The sequence below is a fragment of the Chrysemys picta genome, chromosome 4 (genome assembly GCF_011386835.1).
Source record: "Chrysemys picta bellii isolate R12L10 chromosome 4, ASM1138683v2, whole genome shotgun sequence".
NCBI classification, from domain to species: domain Eukaryota; kingdom Metazoa; phylum Chordata; order Testudines; family Emydidae; genus Chrysemys; species Chrysemys picta.
This window is the reverse complement of record NC_088794.1, coordinates 4150434-4176811: the sequence shown is the minus strand read 5'-3', so window position 1 is coordinate 4176811 and position 26378 is coordinate 4150434. Positions and strand designations below refer to the sequence as shown.

The 26378-nt window shown below is 51.9% G+C and overlaps 1 protein-coding gene and 1 long non-coding RNA gene across 3 annotated transcripts in view; one reads left to right on the top strand and one right to left on the bottom strand.

The window, feature by feature from the left end:
* The window catches only part of STX1B (syntaxin 1B), a 30566-nt gene extending 17933 nt beyond the window's left edge, over nt 1-12633 (top strand). Inside the window, exons 3-10 of one of the 2 annotated variants that reach the window (XM_065594159.1) lie at nt 723-822; nt 1490-1564; nt 1705-1778; nt 3958-4066; nt 4537-4610; nt 4935-5072; nt 7408-7518; nt 9003-12633. In XM_065594159.1, coding sequence (XP_065450231.1) covers nt 723-822; nt 1490-1564; nt 1705-1778; nt 3958-4066; nt 4537-4610; nt 4935-5072; nt 7408-7518; nt 9003-9083 — 762 coding nt within the window. In that variant the 3' untranslated portion in view covers nt 9084-12633. The other variant, XM_065594160.1, reaches the window with a different exon arrangement.
* Nucleotides 12634-16670: 4037 nt separating this feature from the next.
* On the bottom strand, nt 16671-21448 carry LOC135983298 (uncharacterized). Its single transcript, XR_010600871.1, has 2 exons — nt 20814-21448; nt 16671-20700 (listed from the first exon to the last, which is right to left on the bottom strand). It is a non-coding gene; the product is annotated as an uncharacterized LOC135983298 (long non-coding RNA).
* Nucleotides 21449-26378: the final 4930 nt, after the last annotated feature.

Genomic DNA, 26378 nt, shown 5'->3' with positions numbered 1-26378 from the left:
TGCCAAGCCCTCGCCCCGCTCCCTGCAGCCCAGCGCCCCCTGCCAAGCCCTCGCCCCGCTCCCTGCAGCCCAGCGCCCCCTGCCAAGCCCTCGGCCCGCTCCCTGCAGCCCAGCGCCCCCTGCCAAGCCCTTGGCCCGCTCCCTGCAGCCCAACGCCCTTTACTGAGCCCTGCCCCGCACCCTGCAGCCCAGCGTCCCCTGCCGAGCCCCCGCCCCGCTCCTCCCAGCCCAGCGCCCCCTGCCGAGCCCCCACCTCGTTCCCTGCATCCCGGCGCCCCCTGCTGAGCCCCCGCCCTGCTCCCCACAGCCCAGCACCCTCTACCGAGCCCCCGCCCCCCTTCCCACAGCCCGGCGCCCCCTGCCAAGTCCCCGCCCCGCTCCCTGCATCCCGGCGCCCCCTACCGAGCCCCCGCTCCGCTCCCTGCAGCATGGCGCTCACTGCTTAGCCCCCGCCCCGCTCCCTGCAGAACAGTGCCCCCCGCCGAGCCCCCGCCCCGTGCCCTGCAGCCCAGTGCCCCCTGCTGAGCCCCGCTCCGCTCCCCGCAGCCCGGTGCCCCCTAGAGTCACAGTGGGGCACTGGGGCCAGCACTGACTGCCAGGGGAGAGCGCCCCCTGCTGAGCCCCCCGTCCTGCTCCCTGCAGCACAACGCCCCCTGCTGGAATGCCTGGAGATTGCAGTGCCCTGCCCCCGTGCATGTATCTGTCCGTCTGCCCCTCCCCAGGTGGAGGAGATCCGCGGCTGCATAGAGAAGCTGTCAGAGGACGTGGAGCAGGTGAAGAAGCAGCACAGCGCCATCCTGGCTGCTCCCAACCCAGACGAGAGTGAGTTGGGGTGCCCCAGGCTGGGGGGTCTCTGAGCCCCATCGCCTCCCTGCTCTGCGGGGGGGAGAGGGGGACGGAACCTAGAGGGGTCCAGCCACCCCTTCATTCCTCCTTCCTTCATCTATCAACCCATTCACACCTTTATCTATCCATCCCCATACACACCCCTCTGTCTATCCATCCCTCTCCTTGCATTCATCCCTGTCCACCCATACATCCCTCTCCCTTCCTCCTTCCATCCATCTCGCTGTGCCGCCATCCCTCCCTCCACCCATCCCTCTCGCCTCCTCTTCATCCGTCTGTCCAGCCACCCATCCGTCTGCCTGCCAATCTGTCCTCGAGCCATCCCTCCATCTGCCTACCCGACTGTCCGTCCCGCCCTCCGGCTATTCATCACTCCATCCCTCCATCCCATCATCCATTGCTCCCCATGCACGCGCCTATCTAGCCGTATCCACGCTTCTCTCCATTCACCCAGCTGTTCCAGACCCCGTCCCCAGTGTGGAAGGTGGGCGGGGCGGGGGGGCAGGAGGGGATTCCCCGCCGGGCATGCCCGCCGTGGGGATCCCAGGGGGTCAGGGGGCTGGGAAGGTGGCCTCACCCCCAGTGTGGGAGGCGGGCATGGTGGAGACTTTCCATCTCATGCCCCCCTCTTCCCCCCATGCAGAGACCAAGCAGGAGCTGGAGGACCTCACGGCCGACATCAAGAAGACGGCCAACAAGGTGCGCTCCAAGTTGAAAGGTACGAGCCCGGGTGGCCATATTGGCTGGTCCTGCACGCCCTCCCCTCCAGGGCATATCACTCCGCCCTGAAGAATACTCCCCTTCTTCCGTGCCAAGGGGGTCCATGGCTCTGATCCTGCTCCTCTCGTCTCTCCACAGCCATCGAGCAGAGCATTGAGCAGGAGGAGGGGCTGAACCGGTCCTCGGCTGACCTGCGGATCCGTAAAACACAGGTATCCCTCCGCCCTCCCCCCCACGACACAGGTATCCCTCCGCCCTCCCCCCCACGACACAGGTATCCCTCCGCCCCTCCCCCCTCCAGACACAGGTATTCCTCTGCCCCTCCCACCCCCCAGACACAGGTATCCCTCCGCCCTCCCCCCCCCCGACACAGGTATCCCTCCGCCCCTCCCCCCTCCAGACACAGGTATCCCTCCGCCCCTCCCACCCCCGACACAGGTATCCCTCCAGCCCTCCCCCCCCCCCGACACAGGTATCCATCCGTCCTCCCCCCCCCCGACACAGGTATCCATCCGTCCTCCCCCCCAGACACCGGTATCCCTCTGCCCTCCGCCCCCCCAGACACAGGTATCCCTCCGCCCCTCCCATCCCAGACACAGGTATCCCTCCGCCCTCCCCCCCGCCAACACAGATATCCCTCCGCCCTCCCCCCCCAGACACAGATATCCCTCCGCCCTCTCCGCACCACACAGGTATCCCTCCGCCCCTCCCCCCCCAGACACAGGTATCCCTCTGCCCCTCCCACCCCAGACACAAGTATCCCTCCCCCCCCCGACACAGGTATCCCTCCGCCCTCCCCCCCCCGACACAGGTATCCCTCCGCCCGTCTCCCCCCAACACAGGTATCCCTCCGCCCTCCCCCCCGCCGACACAGGTATCCCTCCACGCCTCCCACCCCCGACACAGGTATCCCTCCCTCCTCAGCCCCTCCTCAAATACAAGTATCCCTCGGCCCTTCCCCCCCAGACACAGGTATCCCTTCGCCCTCCCCCCACACACACAGGTATCCCTTCGCCCTCCCCCCCTCCCCCGACACAAGTATCCCTCCGCCCTCCCCCCCCAGACACAGGTATCCCTCCCCCCCTCGCCCCTCCCGACACAGGTATCCCTCCCTCCTCAGCCCCTCCTCAAATACAAGTATCCCTCTCCCCTTGCCACCCCCCAGACACAGGTATGCCTCCCTCCTCACTCCCGCCCCCAGACACAGGTATCCCTCCCTCCTCAGCCCCTCCTCAAAAACAAGTATCCCTCTCCCCTCACCACCCCCCAGACACAGGTATGCCTCCCTCCTCGCTCCCACCCCCAGACACAGGTATCCCTCCCTCCTCAGCCCCCTGACACAGATATTCCTCCCCTCCTCGCCCCCCCCCCTCAAATACAAGTATCCCTCAGCCCTCCTTCCCCCAGACACAGGTATCCCTCCCTCCTCGCCCCCGCCCCCAGACACAGGTATCCCTCAGCCCTCCTCCCTCGAGACACAGGTATCCCTCCCTCCTCAGCCCCTCCTCAAATACAAGTATCCCTCCCCCCCCCCCCCCCCAGACACAGGTATCCCTCACCCTCTCCCCCCCAGACACAGGTATCCCTCCGCCCTCCCTCCCCCAACACAGGTATCCCTCCCTCCTCAGCCCCTCCTCAAATACAAGTATCCCTCTGCCCTCGCCACCCCCCAGACACAGGTATCCCTCCCTCCTCACCCCCCTGACACAGGTATCCTTCCCTCCTCAGCCCTCCTCAAATACAAGTATCCCTCTGCCCTCGCCACCCCCCAGACACAGGTATCCCTCCCTCCTCGCCCCCCCACAAATACAAGTATCCCTCAGCCCTCCTCCCCCCAGACACAGGTATCCCTCCATCCTTGCCCTTACAGAAACAGGTATCCCTCCCTCCTCACCCCCCCCAACACAGGTATCCCTCCCTCCTGCCCTCCCGCCAGACACAGGTATCCCTCCACCCTCGCCCTTACAGAAACAGGTATCCCTCTGCCATCACGCCCCCACAACACAAGTATCCCTCTCCCCTCAGCCCCCTAGACACACGTATAGTTCCGCCTTCATCCCCCAAAATATGTATCCCTCCTCCCTCGGCCCCCCCAAATACAAGTATCCCTCCATCTCCCCGCCCCCAATATCCCTCCCTCCTGAAGCCCCAGCCTCAGCGTGATCAACTTCCAGAGCCATCCTCTCTCTTCCATCCCTTCCTTCCCCGCCTCTCCAGCTCTCTCCCGTCACAGCTCCCCGCATCCCTCCCTCCACTAGGCCGAGGGCGGATCACTCGCAATCTCAGCCAGCGCCACAAGCTACCGCCACCGAAGGGACCCCCCAAAAAATAGTGCCTCCCCGGCCGCTCTACGTCTCTCACGGTGTCTCCCTTCCCTCCCCCCCCCCCCAGCACTCCACCCTATCCCGTAAGTTTGTGGAGGTGATGACGGAGTACAACGCCACCCAGTCCAAATACCGGGACCGCTGCAAGGATCGGATCCAGAGGCAATTGGAGATAAGTAGGTTTGGATTTGGCGGGGGGGGGGCGTTGCGGGGGGAAGCTGTGGCTGTGTGTGTGTGTAAGAGAGAGCGGCACTGCCCCCTGCTGGTGGGAATCAGGGCCCTATGTGTGTGTGTGTGGGTGCGCACACCCTCAAAGTGCTGAGTGACTCCAGTGCCCCTGTGTGGCACTAGGGGGCGCTGTGCTGCAGGGAGCGGGGCAGGGGCTCAGCAGGGGGCGCTCTCCCCGGGCAATCAGTGCTGGGCACAGTGCCCCAGTGCGGCGCTAGGGGGCGCTGTGCTGCAGGGAGCAGGGCTCAGTAGGGGGCGCTGTTCCTTTGCAGTCAGGGCTGGCCCCAGTGCCCCAGGGTGGTACTAGGGGGGCGCTGTGCTGCAGGGAGCGCGAAGGGGCTCAACAGGGAGTGGGATTTTGCTTCCATCAGCCCTGGAGCAATGGGCCAAGGCCACTGACCCTCTATCGCCTTCACAGCTGGCCGGACAACCACCAACGAAGAGCTCGAAGACATGCTGGAGAGCGGCAAACTGGCTATTTTCACTGATGATGTAAGTGTCAGGACTGGGATGTCACCCAAAACAGGGCTTCCCATGTTCCAGACTTGGATGGGAGACCAAGTCAATAGCCCAGTGCGGCACTAGGGGGCGCTCCCCCTCTGGCAGTCAATGCTGAACGCAATGCCCCAGTGCAGTGTTAGGGGGCGGCTGTGCCACTGGGGACAATTGCATTTCAGCACAGGGCGAGCCATCCCCATCCCCTGCTGCCCCACCCCAGAGGTGGCTGCATTTCAGCAATGGGTGAGCACTGGAAGGCCCTGGGGCGAGGGGGGCGATGCTTGTTTCTATCATCCAGACTCTCTTCTGCTTCCACAGATCAAAATGGACTCACAGATGACGAAACAGGCTCTGAACGAGATCGAGACCCGACATAATGAGATCATCAAACTGGAAACCAGTATCCGTGAGCTGCATGACATGTTTGTGGACATGGCTATGTTGGTGGAGAGCCAGGTTAGAACCTGCAGTGTTCTGGATCTAGAGTGGGCATCAGCCTAGAATCTGCAGAGTTCTGGATGGTGGAGCACATGAGCTGTGGTTTAGAAACTGCAGAGTTCTGGAGCCCAGAACTATTTTTGACAGCCCACAGCCGTCTGCATCACAGAAACCATGCACTATAATCTAGAACCCATACACGACAGTCTAGAACAGTGGTTCCCAACCTTTTCTCTGCCGTGGCACAACTTGAGCTCCAGGGGCTCTTCCCCACCCCACCCCGCTCTCAGCTGGCATCTGTAGGAGGGAAGGGGAGGGGCAGAGAAGCTGACCTGTTGCTCACACAGAAGGGGAGGGGAAAAGAGAGGGATATTGAACTCTGATTGGTTGCTCCACCCCTGGAGGAGGCAGGTCAGTGAGGCAGATGACCGATCAGAAGGCAGCTTTCCCCCCTTTGTAGTTTTTCAAAAAATTCCTTGGCACCCATGACAGCACACCATCGGGGAACCTGCAGGGTTCTGAACCTTCGGCCCATATTATCTACAGTCCACAGCCTTCTGCATCATAAAACCATATACTGTAGGCTAGAACCTAAGGAGTTCTAGATTGTGAAACCCATGCGCTGTGGTCTACAACATACAGGGTTCCAGACCTTGAGACCCATGAGCTATTATCTAAAGCCCACAGTCGTCTGCATCCTAGAACCCATGTACTCTAGAACCTGAAGAGTTCTGGATTGTGGAACTCATTAGCCAAGTTCCAGGGATCTGAACCTTGGGGCCCATAAGCTATTATCCACAATCTTCTGCATCTTAGAACCCATGTATTTCTCCCAGATCCAAGAGAGTTCTGGATCAATGAACCCATCTGATATGATCTAGAATGTGTAGGATTCTATAGTGTGGAACCTAGGAGATTATTACCTCAAGTGGAGAGCATTCTGCATCAAGAGTTATAGTCTAGAACCTGCAGCAATCTGTATCATGGAACCCAGAAATGAATCTCCAACCAGCAGAATTCTAGATCATGGAGCCCATGAGCTATGTTCTAGAATGTACAGGGTTCTCTACCTTGGACCCATGAGATTATTGTCTAGATGCCTTCTGCATCCAACAGACTTCTGCACCTAAATGCAACAGTCTAGGACCCACTGTGTTCTGAATTATGGAATCCATGCATTATAGACAATTCACGCATGATAAATCCAAGAATGAACTATTATCTAGAATCCACAGCCTTCTGCACCTTAGAACTTAGATGTTGCACTAGAAAACCCAAAAAGTTCTGTATCATGGAACCCATGAAATATGACCCATAATTCATAGGGTACTATAACCTAGAACCCCTGAGATTATTCCCTCAACCTGACAGCTTCATGAATCTAAGTACCAGAACATGAAGAGTTCTGGATCATGTAACCTGTGTGCTGCAGTCTAGAACCCATACAGTTCTGGATTTCAGAGCCCATGGTTGGCTTCAGTATTTCAGGGTTAGCCAAGTTCTCAGTCCTTTGAGCCACTAAAACCTTGGAGGTCTTTTGCATTACAGGACAGTTAGAGTTCTGGATCGTGGAAGACATGAGCAATGGTCGAGGACATAATGCATTCTGCAATGCAGGGCAGTTGACAGTCAGATGGGCTTCCCAGTCTAGAACCTAGAGAGATCTGGATGGTGATGCTTCTGAAGATACTCACAGCTGCATGTGTTCTGCCATCTAGAACCCATAGAGTTCCAACACCCTGGGGCCAGAAAGAGTGCTAGAGAGAGTCCCAGGATGGTGGGTTCTCTATCTTACACCCTACCGTAAGGTGATGGTCCACTCTAGAACTCTTCTAGAACATGGGTGGATCCAGAGTGCACGTTCTAGGTTCCAGAATGTACAGCGTTACAAGTTCTGAAACAGACTCACCAATCTTTTAAAGGTTCTGGCACCCAGGAAGCACTAAATGGGGCTCGTTTGTAGAGTCCATCAGGGGCTGCAAAGGTGTCAGTGGTGTGCATTTGTAAGCTCACAACAAGGTACCTAGATTTCCAATTCAGCTGTTGGCTTCTCTCCAAAGGGCTGCCAGGCAGGGCCCCATTGTGATGTTGTCTCTTCTCCCACGAGAATCTGGACTGAGACTCATGAAACTCATTGCATACAAGACTCAGAATAGCTTTCAGATAAAATTCACTCCTGACTTACAGCCCCCGCCAGAGGGGAACGACCCCGGGTCCCATTCCCTGCCCCCTTGAGCGAGCCAGTCCCATTTTGAGCCAATGCCCCCTACAGGGGAACGACCCCGGGTCCCATTCCCTATGCTGGCCGGTTTTTCTGTGCTGGTTTCCCTCTCACCCGGGCTCTCTGTCTCAGGGAGAGATGATCGACCGCATTGAGTACAACGTGGAGCACTCCGTTGACTACGTGGAAAGAGCTGTGTCCGACACCAAGAAAGCTGTAAAATACCAGAGCAAGGCTCGGAGGGTGAGTGCGGGGATGGGGCAGGGGGGTGGACCCCCTTCAGCTGAGGAAAGAGGCTGAGACCCCACAGAAATCCAGACACACATCTCCCCGGCCCCACCCGAGGCAGGTCATCCCCGAGAGCCTCCTCCCCCAGCAGAGATGAAGACACTTCACCAGAGCCTGTCCCCTCCCTTCTCCTGTCTCTCTCTCTCCATCACTCCATCCCCAAGGCCTCTCCACACCACACGCTTCACTAATTTTGTGTGTGGCAGCCGTTTTCTATTTTTAACACAGTCTATCCACTCCCTTCCATCTTAGCCCCCACTTCCCTGGCTCCCGAAACACTGCTATCCCAGCCCTGGCCTCCCGGTGCCCCTCACTCCCGACACACAGCCCCTGCTAGCCCAGCCCTGGCCTCCCCCGCACCCACAGCTCTGCCGGTGCCCCTCACTCCCGACCCGCAGCCCCCTGCTAACCCAGCCCTGGGCTCCCCCCAGCTCTGCCGGTGCCCCTCACTCCCGACCCGCAGCCCCCTGCTAGCCCAGCCCTGGGCTCCCCCCAGCTCTGCCGGTGCCCCTCACTCCCGACACACAGCCCCTGCTAGCCCAGCCCTGCCCCCCCTGCCCCCCCCAGCTTTGCCGGTGCCCCTCCCTCCCAACCCACAGCCCCCTCCTGTCCCAGCCCCACCTCCCTTGGTAGAGCAATGAGGGATCTCTGTCCGACTGCTACCTGGCAATGTGAATAAACAGATGTGATGAGTCTGAGAGCGGGAGAGGAATGACGCTCCGAGTGAACACGAGGGCCAGGGACACCCTTGGTTTCCATCAGGAGATGGAGACATCTAAGGAACTGAGGACCTCTGGGTTCTATTCCTGGTTCTAAGAGGGGGGTGGGGTCTAACAAGATGGAGCCTGAGGAAATAGGAACCAGGACTCCTGGGTTCTTTTCCTTATTCTATAAATTGATGGTGATTTAATAAATCACCTTTTTGTTCAAGGTAAATAAATAAGAACAGCTGGGGTCACTCGGCCGTCGCTCCATTGGGGGTCAGTGGGGCCAGATCCCCAGAAGGTGTCACTCAGCTGTCACTCCATTGGGGGTCAGTGGGGCCAGATCCCCAGAAGGTGTCACTCAGCTGTCACTCCATTGGGGGTCAGTGGGGCCAGATCCCCAGAAGGTGTCACTCAGCCGTCACTCCATTGGGGGTCAGTGGGGCCAGATCCCCAGAAGGTGTCACTCAGCCGTCACTCCATTGGGGGTCAGTGGGGCCAGATCCCCAGCTGGGGTCACTCAGCTGTAGCTCCATTGGGGTCAACAGGACCAGACTCCCAGCTGGTGTGAATCCATGCAGCTCCTGTGATTTCCACCAGCTAAAGATCTCACTCGTCCTGCTTGTTGCCTTGCTGGTGCCCAGTCCAGCCATGAAAGTATTAAAATAGCCATTAACATCTCTCCTTTTCTCTTTCTCTCTCTCTCTCGCTTCCTGGATCCCTGGGGTAATGTAGAAGAAAATTATGATTATAATTTGTTGCGTGGTCCTTGGGGTAGTTCTCGCTTCCACAATCGGGGGGACTCTGGGGTTGTAAATCAAAGCAAAAAAATATATAATAATAATAATATAATAATAATTTAAAGAAAAATTGTACATGCAATGGATATAACAGCACATGTTCCAGCTACCTATACATACACTCCTTGGGGGTCAGCAAATCTAAGTTTCTTGTTCTCCGCCATCTTTCCATCCATCTCTCCATCCCCCGGATACCTGGGTTCTCCCCAGATCTTCCGACATCCTTGACCCCTGGTAGGAGGGCGTGGATTTGTCTCATAACCAACCATTGGGTTCACAGTGACCCAAAAGCTCCGGTTCCTCTTCACATCAGGGGTTAGCCTGGAGGAATGGGATGGTGACCTGTCCTTTGTTAATGCTATCTTGTTTTGGGTTCTGCTGGGGATGGTGTGGCCAGTAGTAGGGGGGGGAAATACCAGTATAATACATGGAAAACTAGCATAACAGGGTATTATACTGTCAATACCAGAATGTTAAGGAATGCCAGAGTGGTTACCAGTCAGTTGTTATGAAAAATACCAGTTTATTCTAGGAAATACTACAGGAGCTGAATATTACAGTGTCAATACCAGCCCACTGAGGAAAACAGGAGTAGTTACCCATCAATCATTATGGAAAAAATACCAGAGAATTATATGAAACACTAGAGCAGCAAAATATTACAATATCAGTACTAAAATATTAAAGAATATCAGAATGATTACCAGTCAGTCATTGTCAGGGGGAAACAGACTGCTACATAAAATACTAGAGTAACAGAAAATGGTGTTGATATTAGAGCATTGAGGAATTCAAGAGCATCAAATTATACCAGAATATGAATGAAGCACTATCCCAAAATACTAATTGTAGCATACTAGTCCTGCAGTATCCAGGAAAACTAGAGTACTAGTATTAGCATATAGAGGAATGCTACAGCAGACTCCAATGCTACAGTATCAATGCTACAGTATCAAAAATGCTAGAGTACAAATACTGTCGTTCCAAAGAATGCTGTCATATCTCAGAATACTTCAGTAGCAATGTTACTGTATCCAGGTGTACTAGAGCAATGCTACTACAGTGCCCAAGAACCCAAACTGCAGGATCCTGGAATAGTGGAGTATTTATGCTACACTAGCAAGAATGCTGAGCACTGAACAGATTTAACAATTTTATTAAGATGATGTTAAAAAAAAATAGTGAACAGAGTTTGAGCATAGAAGTTTCTGGTTATCAGGGAATAACGTACAGATTATCGAGGGTGCAAAGTTTGGTTTAAGATCGGGTGGCATGAGCAATTCATAATCTGCAATATCCCCAATTGGGGGTAAAAGGTTGATGGGCATTGAGATATGAGGGTATGAAGTTCATAGAGTGGCTATGTTCGGGTGTGGGGTATAATGAGTGGACATGATGATGAGGATGGATTGACCCTCATTTGGTGAGATGTAATGTTCAGGGAGTTTATGGTTCCAGTTCATATGATCCAACGGAGAAAGTCTCTTGGTCCCTTTCTCATAGTCGAAAAACGGTGTCACTCTGGCTCACGCCTCCTGGTACTGTCGGTGGCCGGTGATGTGCTCGATGTAGATGTCTCTGGACCATCGGATGGTGTCTGAGACCATGAATATTACAGTAGCCCTGAATACTGGAGTAGCAATATGACAGTATGTAAGAGTGTTAAAACTATCCAGATTAAGTCATCCCCCATCAGAAGATATGAGAATACTACAAAATACTCCAGTTTCTAAAGATACTCCAATATACTTGACTTGGGGAAGCACATGGCTATCCCAGCTCATGTCGATTTCCAATTCCACATGCCAGGAATGGTTGTTATTGAAAAAGAAATGAGCATTACTACAGAAATACTACAAAACCAAAGAATACTCCGGTATTCTAGATGGGAAGATCCTAAAGTTCAGCCCCTCCTTTGCATGAGAGCAGCTATGAACAAAAAATATTACTAAGTTATTAATGATCACTATTACACTATTCCAAAGTAACAATACTGTGCCATTGTAAAATATACTCGAATAATGTACACTGACAAGGAAAATGACACAGTACTTGAGGGTAATAACAGTAATACATGATCTCAATTACAATAGCCTCAGGAAGGATATTACTGTGGTGTCCTAGTGTAATATTGGCTCCTACAACCTAAGCCCTCACAAAATACTGGAGTATAAGTACTCCCAAACACCACACCCTTATAAAACACTAGAATAATATACTAAAGTAATAACAGCTCCCAAATACTAAACTCTTGTAAAATATGAGAGTAATAATGGCTCCCCAAAATGCAAAATTCATATAAAATACTAGAAAAATAAGGGCTCCCAAATACTACAGCCTTATACTAATTCTGCAGCAATATAGACTAATAATGGCTATCCAAATATTACACCCTTATAATACATTCAGGTAATATAAAAATACTGGGCATACAGGTTTCTGGGGAGGAATATCCCACAGTATTTTAGACTAATAGTGGTGCCCAAGTACTACACCTTTATAAAATTGCTTGAATACTATACAGTAATGACTGGTAATTGTTAGTAATAGATGCTAAATTGTATGTCTGTGGGAAAATATTGTGGTATTCTAGAGTAATAATGGCTTGGTACCCAGTACTACACATTTATTTAAAAATACTAGAGATATACAGAGTAATATTGAATAGGCAACATTATGCCCAAGAAAAGAAAAAAGACAGTATTCTGGAGTGAGAGTATGTGGCCAAGTAAATACATCCTTTATAAATATATTAAAGTAATATGGAGTAAAAATGGATATCCAAATAGCATCTCTTTGAGAAAAATACTATGGTAGTCTTCAGTAACGATGGCTTGTAAACATCTCAAATATTATACCCTCATTTAAAAAGAATCATAGAACAGTGGTTCTCAACCAGGGGTCCGGGCCCTCTGGGGGACCGTGAGCAGGTTTCAGAGGGTCTGCCAATCAGGACCAGGGTTAGACTTGCTGGGGCCCAGGACAGAAAGCCGAAGTCCCACTGCATGGGGCTGAAGCCCTGAGGCCCGCCACCTGGGGCTAAAGCAGAAGCCTGAGAAACTTAGCTTCACGCTACTCCCTGGGCAACTGCCCTGCTTGCTATCCCCTAATGCCGGTCCTGGCTTTCATATGCAGAAAACCAGTTATTGGAGTTTTTATAGTATGTTTGTGGGGCCTCAGAAAGAAAAAGGTTGAGAACCCCTGGAATAGAATATTTAGTAACAATGAAACCTAAATACTACATTCATATAAAAATAGTGCACTAGAATATATTAGTAAGAGCTCTCCGGATAATACAGTTATAGTACAGAGTAATAAGGGATGTCCAAATATTATGCCCCTGAAAAAATATTGCAGAAACCTAAAGTAATACTGGATAGCCAAGCCATACACAGCTAAAAATACGACAGTATTCCAGAGGAATGGTAGTTTTACTAATAAAACATTCTTATAAAAATGCTAGATTACTGTAAATTAATAATGGATGTCTAAATACTCTACCTTTTTATTTTATATTTGGGGGACAATACTATAGTATACTACAGTAATACTGGCCCTCCAAATATTACACCCTTATAAAAGATACTGCAGTACTCTAGAATGTTACTGTTTTCCAAAGAATTCACCCTTAAGGATAATACTGAGGCAATCTATAGTAATAGTGAATTCTGAAATATTGTTCTTCTGGAGAAAATAACACAATATTATAAAGCAATAATGGCTCTCCAAATACTATAGCTGTTATAGAAATGCTAGAGTAATAACGGATGTCCAAATACTGCACAGTTATAGAAATGTGAGACTAATCTAGAGTAATACTGGCTATATTTGATTGCTGCAGTAATCTAAAGCAATACTGGATCCCAAATAGTATACCTCTGCAAAATACTGTGGTAGTCTAGAGTAATAATGAATATCCAAATATGGCACTCTTATAAAGACCCTGGAGTATATAGTGTAATAGTGGCACTTAAATATAGCCTTGGAAAAATTTGATAGTAATCTAGAATAATAATGGTTCTCAAACACACTCTTATAAGAATACTAGAGTAATTTTGAGTACTAATGGCTCCCTGAAAAAAAACACTTATAAAATATTACAATGATATAAAGTACTCATGACTCCAAAACACACTTCTGTAAGAATACTAGAGTAATCTAGAGTAACCATGGCTTGCCAATACAGTTTGGAAACTATTCTCACTCTAGATTATGCTAGCATTTGTATACACTAAACTTCTATAAATAGTAAGCTAATTAATAGTGGCTCCCAAACACACTTCTAGACTAATTTAGAGTAATAATATCTTCCAAACACACTTTGGAAACAAATAGTACTCTAGATTATTCTTATTTTCTTTAAAAAAGTTGCTTCTCTAAGAATAGTAACCTAGAGCAATAAGGCTCCCAAATACATGTTTATAATAATACTATTGTAATTTAAAGTAATAGTGTCTCCCTAACACACCCTCAGAAAATCATGGAGTAATGTGGAGTAATAACCAGTCCCAAATATACCCTTGTAAAATACTAAAGAAATTGGAGTATTTATGGCTCCCAAGTATGCCATGATAAAAATACTAGAATAATAATGTATCTCCAACTGCTAGTCCTCCCAAAGTACACTGCAGCATTCTGGAGTAATAGCCCCAAACACTGCCATGTCACTATCGTATTAGGTTCATTACTCTAGTACACCAGAGTATTCCTACAAGTATCTGGGGCAATTACGCTGGGATGCTGTAGGGAGAGTGGGGGGGGGGGGTTGGGAGGGGAGAGTTATCCCAGAGCAATGTCAGCCACACCTGGGTATTAACAGTCTTCAAGGCACCCTACGGTGGAACTATCTTGTGGCCAAACGCCACTGTGAGTGTTGGCGTTGGGAGGGAACAGGCAGAGAGGAAGGGCATAGACTGCTCCAAATCACATGGGGGGGACTGTGGCTGGTCCCTCACCCCAGATGGAGGAGTGATCAGTGGTCAGGCCGTGAGGAGACACCCCATCAGGACCCATCTAGCCAGCTGGGGCACAACCATCCCTGACCATCGGCTGCCCAGGAACCTACTTTCCAATGTCCCCGCAATGGGGTGACGTACTTCTGTCCCCGCACCTCGTCCTTACCCGCTAGGTCGTCTTCCTGACTACTGTGTCACGCTGTTGTGTTTTATAGCATACGTGGGGGCGTGCGCGCACACACACACACACACACACAATATGTGTGTGTATTTCTATTTATATACATGTGTGTGTAGTCACACACACGCTATACACAACACATTTCTGCATGCTGCATATAGTATACATTAACATGTGTGTATCTAGCTATATGCATAGGTGTGTATTTATTTATTTATTTATTTGTGATTGTGTGTGTGTGTGTGTGTGTATATTTGTGACTGTGTGTGTGCATATAGATATATTTGTGATTGTATGTGTGTGTGTGTATATATATATATATATATTTGTGATTGTGTGTGTGTGCGTGTGTATATATATATATACACACACACACACACACACTATATATATATAAATGGATATCCAAATAGCATCTCTTTGAGAAAAATATTATGGTAGTCTTCAGTAACAATGGCTTGCCAACACCATTGTAAACATCTCAAATATTATATCCCCATTTAGTTCTAGTTACGCTGTATAAAACGATATCCTGTGGCTAGGTGGCTAGATCGCGATACCTACGGTGTATACGATATGTGTGTGTTTGAGTGTCTCGCTCAGTGACGATAGACTCAGCTGTCGGTGTAGCCGTAGCTCAATCCTGCTCACAGAGAGACAACCTGTTGTATTTGAGGTGGGTCCCACCGGACCGCTCTCTGACTGGGAGTGGGGGGCATCCGGTCTAGATCGGGGAGAAGAGTGAGGAGCGTTGTGCTGTGCAGAGCACATACAAACACACCAAATATACTATACAAGCGGGGTGGGCATGGAATGGGGCCAGGTCCCAGCTGGGGTCATTCAACTTTGCTCCACTGAAGGCAAAGAAGTGATAGTAGTTTTATACCAGCTGGGGATCTGGTCCAGTGGGTGCGAGAATATATTGGAGGCGATGTGTATGTATATGTACCATGATAGCTAGATAGCTAGATAGATAGATAGATAGATGTGCATGTGTGTATATATGTGTATATATGTGTATATTTGTATCTCAAATATCCTATAGATGTGTGTGTGTGTGTGTGTGTATATATATATATATATATATATGTGTGTGTGTGTGTGTGTGTGTGTGTATATATATATATGTGTGTGTGTGTGTGTGTGTGTGTGTATATACAAATATTAAATATACTATAGATGTCTGTATATGTGGATGTATTAAATATATTATAGATGTGTGTATATAAACACGAATATTAAATATGGTATATTTAATTAAACCTCTATCATATATTTAATATTTATATTATGTGTATATATATATAAAAAGATATATAAAGATACACACATATACAGCATATTTACTATGTATGTGTGTATGAGTATAGATATACAGACACATCTATATTATATTTCCTATATATCTATGTCTGAGTGTATATATTTATATTTAAAGATAAATACACACATCTATAGGATATTTAATATTTATGTTTATATTTGTATATATAAATAAAGATGCATAAAGACACATCTACAGCATGTTTATTGTGTGTATAGACAGTATATTTCTTATATATCTGTATGTGTGCATATATATGTATATGTAAATATAAGTACACATATATAATACATGTACAATATGTATATTTACTATATCTATATCTCATATATAATATCTACATATCATATATAGATATAGATACATAGATATATGTGTAGATATTTAGATTTATATATACACACACACATACATACATATAGGAAATATACTATACATGTCTATATCTATCTTTATATAAAAATATATGCATTATATATTTACTGTGTGTATAATATATATATATATGTTGTATATAAATAAATACACACATACATATATAGTAAATTTACTATAGATGTTTATCTACCTTTATATATGCATATATATGCACACACACACATATATAAAATATCCTCTGTGTGTCCTTTTATGTATAAGTATATATCTACATTCCCATATATACAGTAGCTATACTATATATGTGTGTAACTATGTATACATACATGTATCACAGATATACTATATACCTATGTATAGCGTGTCAAAATATACTAGACACACACACACACACACACACACACACACACACACAGAGCCAGATTCACAGCTGGTACAAATGATGACAGTTCCGTCGATTTAGGACCACTAACAATTCATATCAGCTGCGGCTTGGCCCCAGGGTCTAGCCGTGATATATAGTATGTGTTCTGTGTGTGCGCTCACAATCCCTGTACCTACCTACACAACCTCCATTCCACCATGTCTGCATTCCCAGCCCACCTTCCGAAAAAGAAAAAAAAAGAACAAACCAAACTTAGATTTTTTGATCTTTTTTAAACAAAACACAAAAGTGAACAAAAAAAAAAAAGTCGTTAAAAAAGGACTAAAAAACAAAACAAATGCGGGAGAAAAATTCCTACCAAGTTGTCGATGTCCCTCGACTTCCCTTTTCGGGTATTGAGCTGTGTATTGTTTCCGTGTGGGCTGTTTTCCTGTAATCTGTGGTGTGTTTGCTAAGAAACAAACAAACAAATAACGTCTTCATTTTTCTTTCCTTCCTCCCTTTCCTGTTTCCACTTCCGTTCTCTTCCTCTGCCCCTTTTCGGTCTCTGTGGCATTAAAACATTTTTAAAAAGACAAATGAACTAAAAAAAAACAAAAAAAAAACCACTAACATGTCCCTCCTTTCGCTGCTTGAAAACATATCAAAGAACTGCCAAAATAAATTCGTTTTCCAGTCACCGCATGACCTGGGATCCTGTCTGGATTTATCGCTCCTCTATTTTCCCATCCCCATCCCCTATTATTTGCTCCGTTTTGGATGGAAAGAGTTTTCCCTTCCCTCTCTCTGGACCTGAGAGGAACCAATGTTTTGTTCCAGATCAGAGCTGTGAGCTGGTTTTGGTCGGATAAATAGCAACACATCACACACAGCCACACGTACATAGTGAGCTGAGGATGTACAATAGTGAGCGGTGGTGCAAACGCACCCGCCCACCCGTACAGTGAACCGATTCTGTGCGGGGGGCGGCGTGCAAAACGCAAGTGCGGGTTTGCACACCCGAGGCCTGATTTCCTCCAGCAGGGGGCAGCATTTCACACACACAGACACAGACACACACCCCTTCATGGCCAGCTTGATACAAACCCCAACAAATGAACTCACCTTCCACAGCTGTGAAGGTGGGGAGCTGCTTTCATTCCTCATGGACAGGGTATATGCGGGGCAGATATAATTCCGCCCACAGGGTGAAGAACATATCACCCCTCTTCTCTAGCCCCCAGCTCAGCCAGGCACCCCGGGAGCGCCCCAAAAACCAGCATCCTTCCCCCTGAGGATCCAGGGAGGAGGATTTCACTCCACAAACCCCATAACCTTCCCTCGTAAGTCAGGTTTTCTAAACCTTTTCTCATTTTTGTTGCTCTCCCCTGGACTCTCTGCAATTTGTCCCCTAAAGTCACAGGACTCCAGCTGAGGCCTGAGCAGAGCGGGACAATCACCTTCCGTGTCTTACCCTACGACACGCATGTACCTACGCATGCATGTACCTACGACATGCATGTTCATACACCCCAGAATGATATTCGTCATTCGCATTTTTTCACAACTACATCCCGTTGCTGATTCAGCTCCAATTTGTGACCCATTGTCACCCCCCGAGCCTTTCCAGCCGTCTGACCCCCTACCCACTTAGTCCCCGTTTTGTAGCGATGCGTTCGATTTTTTCCTTCCTAAGTGAAGTACTTTGAACGCGTCTGTATCGAACCTCCCGGTGCTGGCTAAAGACCAATTCTCCGATTCGTCAAGGGCGTTTTGAATTCGAATCTTGTCCTCCCACGGGCTTGCCACCCCTCCCTGCTCGGGTCATCTGCAAATTGAATAGCGCCCTCTCCGCTCCGTTAGCCAAGTCATTCGCTGGGCTAATAGCGGACCCAGGCCTGACCCCCGCAGGAGACGCCCTCCTGACCCTGTCACCTCATCCGTGTGAGGCGCGCCCATGAACGCCAACAGATCTATGCAGGGCCCTGGATTTAACAAAGCAGCCAGCGTGGGGATGACTGATGGCTCTGATCACCAACGCTGTTTAGGCCTCTGACTTCCTTGAAGTCCGTGGAAATGAGCTGAAGCCCAGTCGAGGATCTGGATTTTATAAACACATGACAGGCTTCGCCTTTGTGCATGCGGGTGCGGAGTCAGCCACGCAGCTGGCCAGAGCACGAATGGGATGGATTTGCTGGCATTGCCTCTCCGGTTCTGTGCGCCCAAATCCATCCCTGCTCAGCATGGCACGTGAGCCTGCCTTTGAGATGCCGACCTGCCGACGAGTGGGAAGAGTTCATGGGCTTTCGAGCGGCGCGTCTGATCCCTGCCCAGAGCCTGAAAACCTGCGGCTGGCTGGCGCAGCCGGTCTAGAGCTGACGTTTCGGGCCAATCCACCGCTTCCTTTCGGAGCGTCTCTGCCTTCGGATCAGACTCAATGCACCCTTGGCTGCTTCGTGTAAATCTAGGCCGGGCGTCGATTCGTCAGGGTCCATGGGCTGGCTTGCTTTAGCGAAGGACTTAACGAGAACAATGCATGGCTTCAGATTTAAGCACGTGCATCAAGTTAAAGGCATTCACAGCCCCGTCAGTTTCAACGGGCAAGTCGGTTTCAGCCGGCGGCGCGTCAGTTTCAGCAGGATCCCAGGCCCCATTCATTAACAGGAACACCTCCCCCCCCCTTCCCTTCCTCTGGGTCTATTTTGCCATTTGTTCTTTCCATCCCTTCTCCTGTGTGTAAATATTAACTGAGGAGCACGACGGGTCATTTCCTTTTGCCTGCTGAGTTGCTTTTTTCCCTTTGAATGCGCTTTCCCCCCCCACCCCCAGCCTGGTCACGGAGTATTTGAGAGTCACTTCTGGGCATTTGCTTCTGATTTTTTAATCTGTTTGTTTGAAGTCTTTTTTCCTTCCGTTTTTTTTTTTTTTCCATTCGAAAACAAATGAATTGTCCGATAATTCTGGTTTTCAATGTCTGTCCTAATGTGCTTCGTTAAAGCCAGCGGCTAACTGCTAAACCTTCCCCCACTCAAGCAGGCTCTCTCGTCTGTCCTCTTGCATAGCACAAGCCAGAGAGTTTCACCCTGAACTTCAACCAGTGATATACAGTTGTCTAAAGCACATCTTTAGCAAGGCAATGGTTTAAAACAACCCAAATCTTTTAACTCCAGGCGTGGCTCTGCTAACATAGACTCACCAGCCAGGCTTTTCAGATAGTTTGATTATGTATATGCAGAATGCAGACGTTTCATTTCATTAGACATTAAAGGCCCGAAGAGATCATCCAGTCTGACACAACCCAGAGAATTTCCCCCACACACACACCCCTCCCCCCGTGATTCCTGCATTACCTTGAGTTTGAGCAAGAGGGTAGCCCGTGGAGACACAGCCAATGTCAAGCTCAATGATGCCAAGCTATGGAGAATCTGTTGCATCTTTCATGTTGCTGACGCTGAGCCTTGAAAGGCCATGAGATCAGCTTTAAAATATACCAAATGTTAGGTTATCGGCCTTCCATTTTGCTAACACTGCATTTTGGGGCGTTTCTGTCAACTCAAAACTTGGATTTTAAACAACAGTTTGACAGCTGAGATTCCCCCGTCATCACACGACACTGGGGCTTTAGAACGAGTGCCAGCTGTCGTGAGAGTGGGAACAAAAAGAGTTGGCCACCCTGCTGTGAAAAATGTGTCCCTTGTTTTCGGTCTGAATTTGTCAGGTTTCACCTCTCAGTGCTGGGCCCCCTTTTGCCTCTTGGAGATAACATGCAATCAAATCTAGCACAACTGTGGCTTCAAAATATCAGGTTGAACTTCCCTGTTCCCTAGAAAAAGATGAAGATTCACCAGCAAGGGTTAGACTTCAGAATTTACCAAATCGGGGGAAGATCACACTTATACCTCCTTCAAATTAACGGTCAGATTCATCCCAGTACAACTCTTCCACCAGCAAACTAGATTAGGATTTAGTCCCATAGGACCAAACAATTTGTCTCTGTAAGAATAAATATTTGAGGGCTCAAATATTGTGGTGGAATTAACACTAAAAGGAAAAAGAATCATTCTTCATCTCATTCATTGCAGCAAAATGACGATAGACTAGAATTTGCTAGGAGCACACAATTTGTCTCAGCAAGCATGAATATTTATCAGATGAAATCCATGCTAAAAAAGAAAACCAGGAAAGAGCCGCAAGATCTTTTCATCTCCTGTGGAAGGTTTAGGACTTAATCCCTGGCCTGACTGGAATTGTAATATTTTTTCTCTGCAAAACTTTTGTCTCACGGGTTTGAAAAAAAAATGCTTGCATGTTTTAATGAAAAAAAAAAACAACTAAAACATAAAAAAATGACAAAAAACAAACAAACAACCAAACCTGGTTTGAGATTGTGGTGTGTGCCCGTTTTTCTTCTGCCTTGTGTTCTGCTCTCATCTGGAACGCGAAGAGGAAAAAAAAAAAAAAAGCAAAAACAATGAATGAATGAAACAAAGAAAAAAAATTAAGTCTGTGTGGGTTCAAAAAAAAAAAAAAGACTTAAAAAGCACCTGTTGTCTGTTGTCTGTTTTCCTTTGGTTCTCATGGTTTCTGTGGTGGCTTTTTGTTGTGTTAGCTCTCTACAACTTTCTGTCTAGATCTCTGCGCCTTTCTGTCTGACGTGCTGCCGCTCCGAACAACTTCCTCTTGGGCTCTCCACAACCTTCTCACTGGCTCTTTTCGGCTCTTGACAACTGTCCGGCTCTCTCCAACTTTCTATCTGACGATCTTCGACTCTCTAGAACTTCCTCTCCAACTTTCTATCTGACGATCTTCGACTCTCTAGAGCTTCCTTGTACTTTTCAGTCTCTCTTCGGCTCCCTGCCGCTTTCTCTTTCTCCACCTCTCTCTAACCTCAACCAGTTCCTGTCACCTCTTCCTCTCCAGCTGTCCCTTCGGGGCCCCGTCGTGGCCCACCCTGTGCCACCATTCGGGCCAAGCCTGCAGACCCCCATCAGCCCGATTTCACACCTGCCTTGGCCGAGCATCACCAGATGGAATCAGGGCCGGGCCTTCACCACCGATCTCTCTATAGGTTTTCATACAGGTGGGGGTATTGACTAGGGAGGGGGGGTCACACACCGGACTCATGGGGGAGGGGGGTCAGACCTCCTTCCCCCCAGCTAAAGCCAAGAAAAGGGGTCTTGAGCTGAAAAGGTTGACACCCCCCCCCCCCCGCCACATAGTGTAACTAATGATACCCCCACCCACCCTTCTGGTCCTGTGCTTCTCTGTGTCTGAACATCTTTCTGTGTGTCGCTTTCACCGTCAGTCCTTTCTTGTTTTTCTCTGAGAGTGTAGGGGTTGAGTGAGTTAAAACGGGATGGCTGGGGGATCAGGACACCTGGGTTCTCCGAGAGAGGAGTGGGGGGGTCTGGTGGGTTAGAGGGGGGGCTGGGAGTCCGGACTCCTGGGTTCTCTCCCCAGCTCTGGGAGAGGTCATTCTTTTGTGTGTGTCGGGTGCTTTGAGAGCCTCAAATGACAGAGGGGCCTCCCCCTCCATCAGTCTCTCCCTCTACATGTGCTGTCGCTATGCGGTCAGTCGTACACACACACACACACACACACACACACCCCGGGGAGAGGACCTTCCTTCTGAGCTGCCGGTCTGTCTAGCTAACCCCGGGGGACAAGCCACCTCCCCACTCCATCGCGCCCAGGAAAGAGGGCCCAGGGCAGGGCGTCTCGAGGTGGGGAGAGCCACAAACACGCAGGGCCCCGAGCCCCTCCAGCAGGGGGCAGCACTGCTTCTACACAGCCGGGGGTGCTCTCTGCCCCGGCCGTCAGGGCTGGCCCCAGGGCTAGGGGGCGCTATGCTGCAGGGGGCTCAGCAGGGGGCGCTCTCCCCTGGCAGTCAGTGCTGGCCCCGGCACTAGGGGGCGCTGTGCCAGAGGAGGCATTCAGCATTTGCATCCAGCTGATACGCAGGGCCCACACAGCTGAATCTGTTAACAACCAAGCAGCCGAGTGGGCTGTCTCTAAGCCGATTAGTGGCTAATCGCGCAGGGCTGGATAAGCCCTGCTCGTTACAGGCCAATCTCGTTAGAACAATCCCCTTGGGGTCAGGGTGACATATGCTCAGCCAGTCACGCCTGGGAGCACATCTGGCAGAGGCTGCATTAGCCTGTTTCTGCCCGGAAAGGCCTGTTGTCTCCCGGAGCGGCCTGGTCCCCCGAGCGCCCCCCTCCGTGCCACAGACTGAGCCCCTAACATTCGTCCCTGCCTTGCTCCCCTGCAGGCAGCGCTCGCCCGTTGTGCAAACACAGCTGCCTCTGGGGTGGAGCAACCACAGCACAGACCGCTGGGGAGAGCGCCCCCGACCGAGCTCTGCCCACTCCCTGCAGCACAGCGCCCCCTAATGCCGCACTGGGGCACTGGGGCCAGCCCTGACCGCCAGGGGAGAGCGCCCCCTGCTGAGCCCTGCCCTGCTCCCCGCAGCATAGACCAAAGCCCTGGTCTCTACCCCCAAAGCTCTGCTGGTGCCCCTCAGTCCCGACTCGCAGCCCCCTGCTCTCCCAGCCCTGCCCCCCACAGCTCAGCCCTGCTCGCCCTTCCCACCCAGGGCAGGAAACGCCGGAACATCTGTTCCTAGCTCATGTGAACCCAACCCAAGCAGCGGCGCCCCCGCCGCCCCCCGCCCTGTCCCTCAGGGGTCAGATGATGCCACAGCTTCATTATTTCCTCCATGAGCTTGATCAGCCAACGCTGACAGCTGCTCCCATCCGGGCCCGCCCTGGATGAGCGGCCGGTCGGCTGGCTCGTTTGCCCAGGGAAAGGTCATCCGACCCCACCCAAGCCACCAGCTCATCCGGCCAGGGCCAAACACAGGCAGGGAATGGACATACGGCTCCCCAGCCACGGCATCTGGGCTGCGACCTGCCCGGGGCCATCCTCCCTTGTCAGTGGGGAAACTGAGGCACAAGCACGCCCAAGGCCAGTGCCTCAAAGGCACTTCGGCACCTAACGCTCTTCAAAGCCAAGAGGCGTTCGACACCTGCCGTTGAGGTGCTAACCCTAAGGGATGCGCCCGCACTCAGGGCATCGACCCCCGGTCTTCGCATCACCCCGCCAGCCTTCTCCTCTGCACTGACGGACGCCTGTCTGCCCGTCCCTGCCTGCCCACCCCAGAATACAGGATGGAGAAGTGCATTGTGGGAGTTTTCCTCTCCGACCAGTCCTCTACCTTGGTGGAGTGGGAGCTCCCACAGCGACCGCCGTCCCCATAGGGAACCCTGCTGTGTGGGATCAGATGCTGGGGCACTGGGGTCAGCCCAGACTGTCAGGGGAGAGCACCCCCCCTGCTTACCCCCCGCCCCGCTCCCTGCAGCACAGCGCCCCCTAGTGCCAGACTGGCACCGGCCCTGACTGCCAGGGGAGAACGCCCCCTACTGAGCCGCGCTCCCTGCAGCACAGCGCCCCCTAGTGCCGCACTGGGGCCAGCCCTGACTGCCAAGGGAGAGCGCCCCCTACTGAGCCCCGCTCCCTGCAGCACAGCGCCCCCTAGCGCCGCACTGGGGCACGGGGACCAGCCCTGACTGCCAGGGGAGAACGCCCCTACTGAGCCCCGCTCCCTGCAGCACAGCGCCCCCTAGCGCCGCACTGGGGCACTGGGACCAGCCCTGACTGCCAGGGGAGAGCGCCCCCTACTGAGCCCCGCTCCCTGCAGCACCGCGCCCCCTAGCGCCGCACTGGGGCACTGGGACCAGCCCTGACTGCAAGGGCAGCACGCCCAGCCCGGGCTGTGCCGCGGATAAAGCCGTGCCAGCCGGGGAGGCGCCCAGAGGGCACGGTGAGGGGGTGCCCTGTACCGCGCTGAGCAAGCCAGAACTGCGTGAATTCAAGCATAGCCCTGCACCCCCCGCACCCCCTCCCAGGCCCCAGCCAGTTTCACCCCCCTGCTGCCGTCCCACACAAGCCCGCGGAAAGCCGGGACTGCGGCTGGGGGACCGTCTGCCATGGGGCCCCGGCCGCCACGCGAGGGTGACAGAGCACCACCGCCGAGCTGGGCCGGTGGAGCCCCAGCGGCTGCTCGCTTGCCCCCCTCCCCCCGCTTCCTTTGGTTGACTGGTGAAGGCCAGATGGGGGCCACTCGGAGTCAACTCGCTGCAGCTGCAGGGAAGGCGGCTAACGAGCGTTCTGGGCTGCAGGCCCGGGAGCGGCGCGTGGCGGCCACGGGAGGTCATTGGCCCCCTTGGCTCGGCCCTGGGGAGGCCTCAGCTGGCAGCGAGAGAGGCCAGAGGAGAGCGACAGACAGGAGCAAAAGCTTTCGAGCCCCCCGACCCGTGAGGGGAGGTTAAAAACCCTGGGTGTGTTCAGACGGGAGGAGACACACGGCAGGAGGGACCTGGGGCCAGGGAAACTTCCGGGCCCACCCAGCCTGTCCCCAGCCAGCGCGGGCTTACTCCCGACGGGCCCACGATGAGCTAAGGCTTTAGAGCCAGGACTCCTGGGTTCAATCCCCAGCTCTGGGAGGGGAGTGGAAGCCAGTGGTTAGAGCTGGGGGGGCTGGGAGCCAGGACTCCTGGGTTCTCTCCCCAGCTCTGGGAGGGGAGTGGGGTCTAGTGGGATAGAGCAGGGGGGGTTGGGAGCCAGGACTCCTGGGTTCTCTCCCCGGCTCTGGAAGGGGAGTGGGATGAGGAGGGCTAGAACTCAGGGGTCCTGCACAGCAGCTGGCACAAGGGGGTGCCTGACCTCAGGCGGGTTCTTTGTTCTCTTTGGCAGGGACTAGCTCTCACTGCTTGTCACTGATGGAGGGGTTGGGGGGGGGTGCACGTGCTGGTTTCTCCTCCCAGCACCCAGGGTGCTGCCCACCTCCAGATGTTCCCGCCAGGAGGCTGGCAGATGTTCTCCCTCCCTATTCCCACCTCAGCTCTGTCACGGAAGGCGACTAATCCCCGTCTTTCAATATTTAAACCACCCTGGGCCAGGGGATTATCTCACTCCGGGAACACAGCACGGCCCTGTACGGCGCTCAGGTGAGACCCACAAGTTCCTGCAGCAGGGAATGAGCCCAGCCCGCCCACTCTAACCCACTAGACCCCACTCCCCTCTCAGAGCTGGAGATGGAACCCAGGAGTCCTGGCTCCCAGCCCCCCGTGCTCTAACCCACTAGACCCCACTCCTCTCCCAGAGCTGGGGAGAGAACCCAGGAGTCCTGGCTCCCAGCCCCCACTGCTCTAACCCACTAGACCCCACTCCTCTCCCAGAGCTGGAGATGGAACCCAGGAGTCCTGGCTCCCAGCCCCCACTGCTCTAACCCACCTGCCCCCACTCCCCTCCCAGAGCTGGGGAGAGAACCCAGAAGTCCTGACCCCTCCCTGTGGTAAATTTACACACAGCATCTGTGACCTTTTACTGCACCAGGAACACTCAGGTCTCTGGAAGGCGACTGAGGGATTTCCACAGCCCCTGCCTTCGCCTCCGGCCCAGGATGCAGTGGTATGTTCAGTATGCACCGACTCTCCCATTGCTCACAGAGCCGCACAGCGCAGCAGGGGAGATGAGAGACCAAATAGAGACACGTGGGGAGTCAGAGCCCCCCGCCAGCGCCTCAGCTCAGAACCAGGAGTCCTGGCTCCCAGCCCCACCCCCTGCCGCTCTAATCCACCAGCCCCCACTCCCCTCCCAGAGCTGGGAGAGAACCCAGGAGTCCTGGCTCCCACCCCTCCTGCTCTAACTCACTAGACACCACTCCCCTCCCAGAGCCGGGGAGAGAACCCAGGAGTCCTGGCTCCCAGCCCCCTCTGCGCTCTCAGCCAAGGGGGCTTATGGATGGAAGAACAGAGGCAGTTCTCAGGAGGGCCGGCATTTTAAGCTCTGAAGTTTAGCCCAGGCTGCTAACGTCAGGGGCTTACGTCATTCACTGCTCTGAACAGCCGTGGGGCTACAGGGCAAAACTGAGGGTCAGCAATAGAGTGGGAGAGAGCCCAGCAGTGGATACAGCAGGGGGCCATGGGTCAGGAGTGAGGGGCACCGGCAGAGCTGTGGGGCGGGGCGGGAGTGAGGGGCACCGGCAGAGCTGGAGGGGGCAGGGCTGGGGGGGGGGGGGTAGGGGCTGCGGGTCGGGAGTGAGGGGC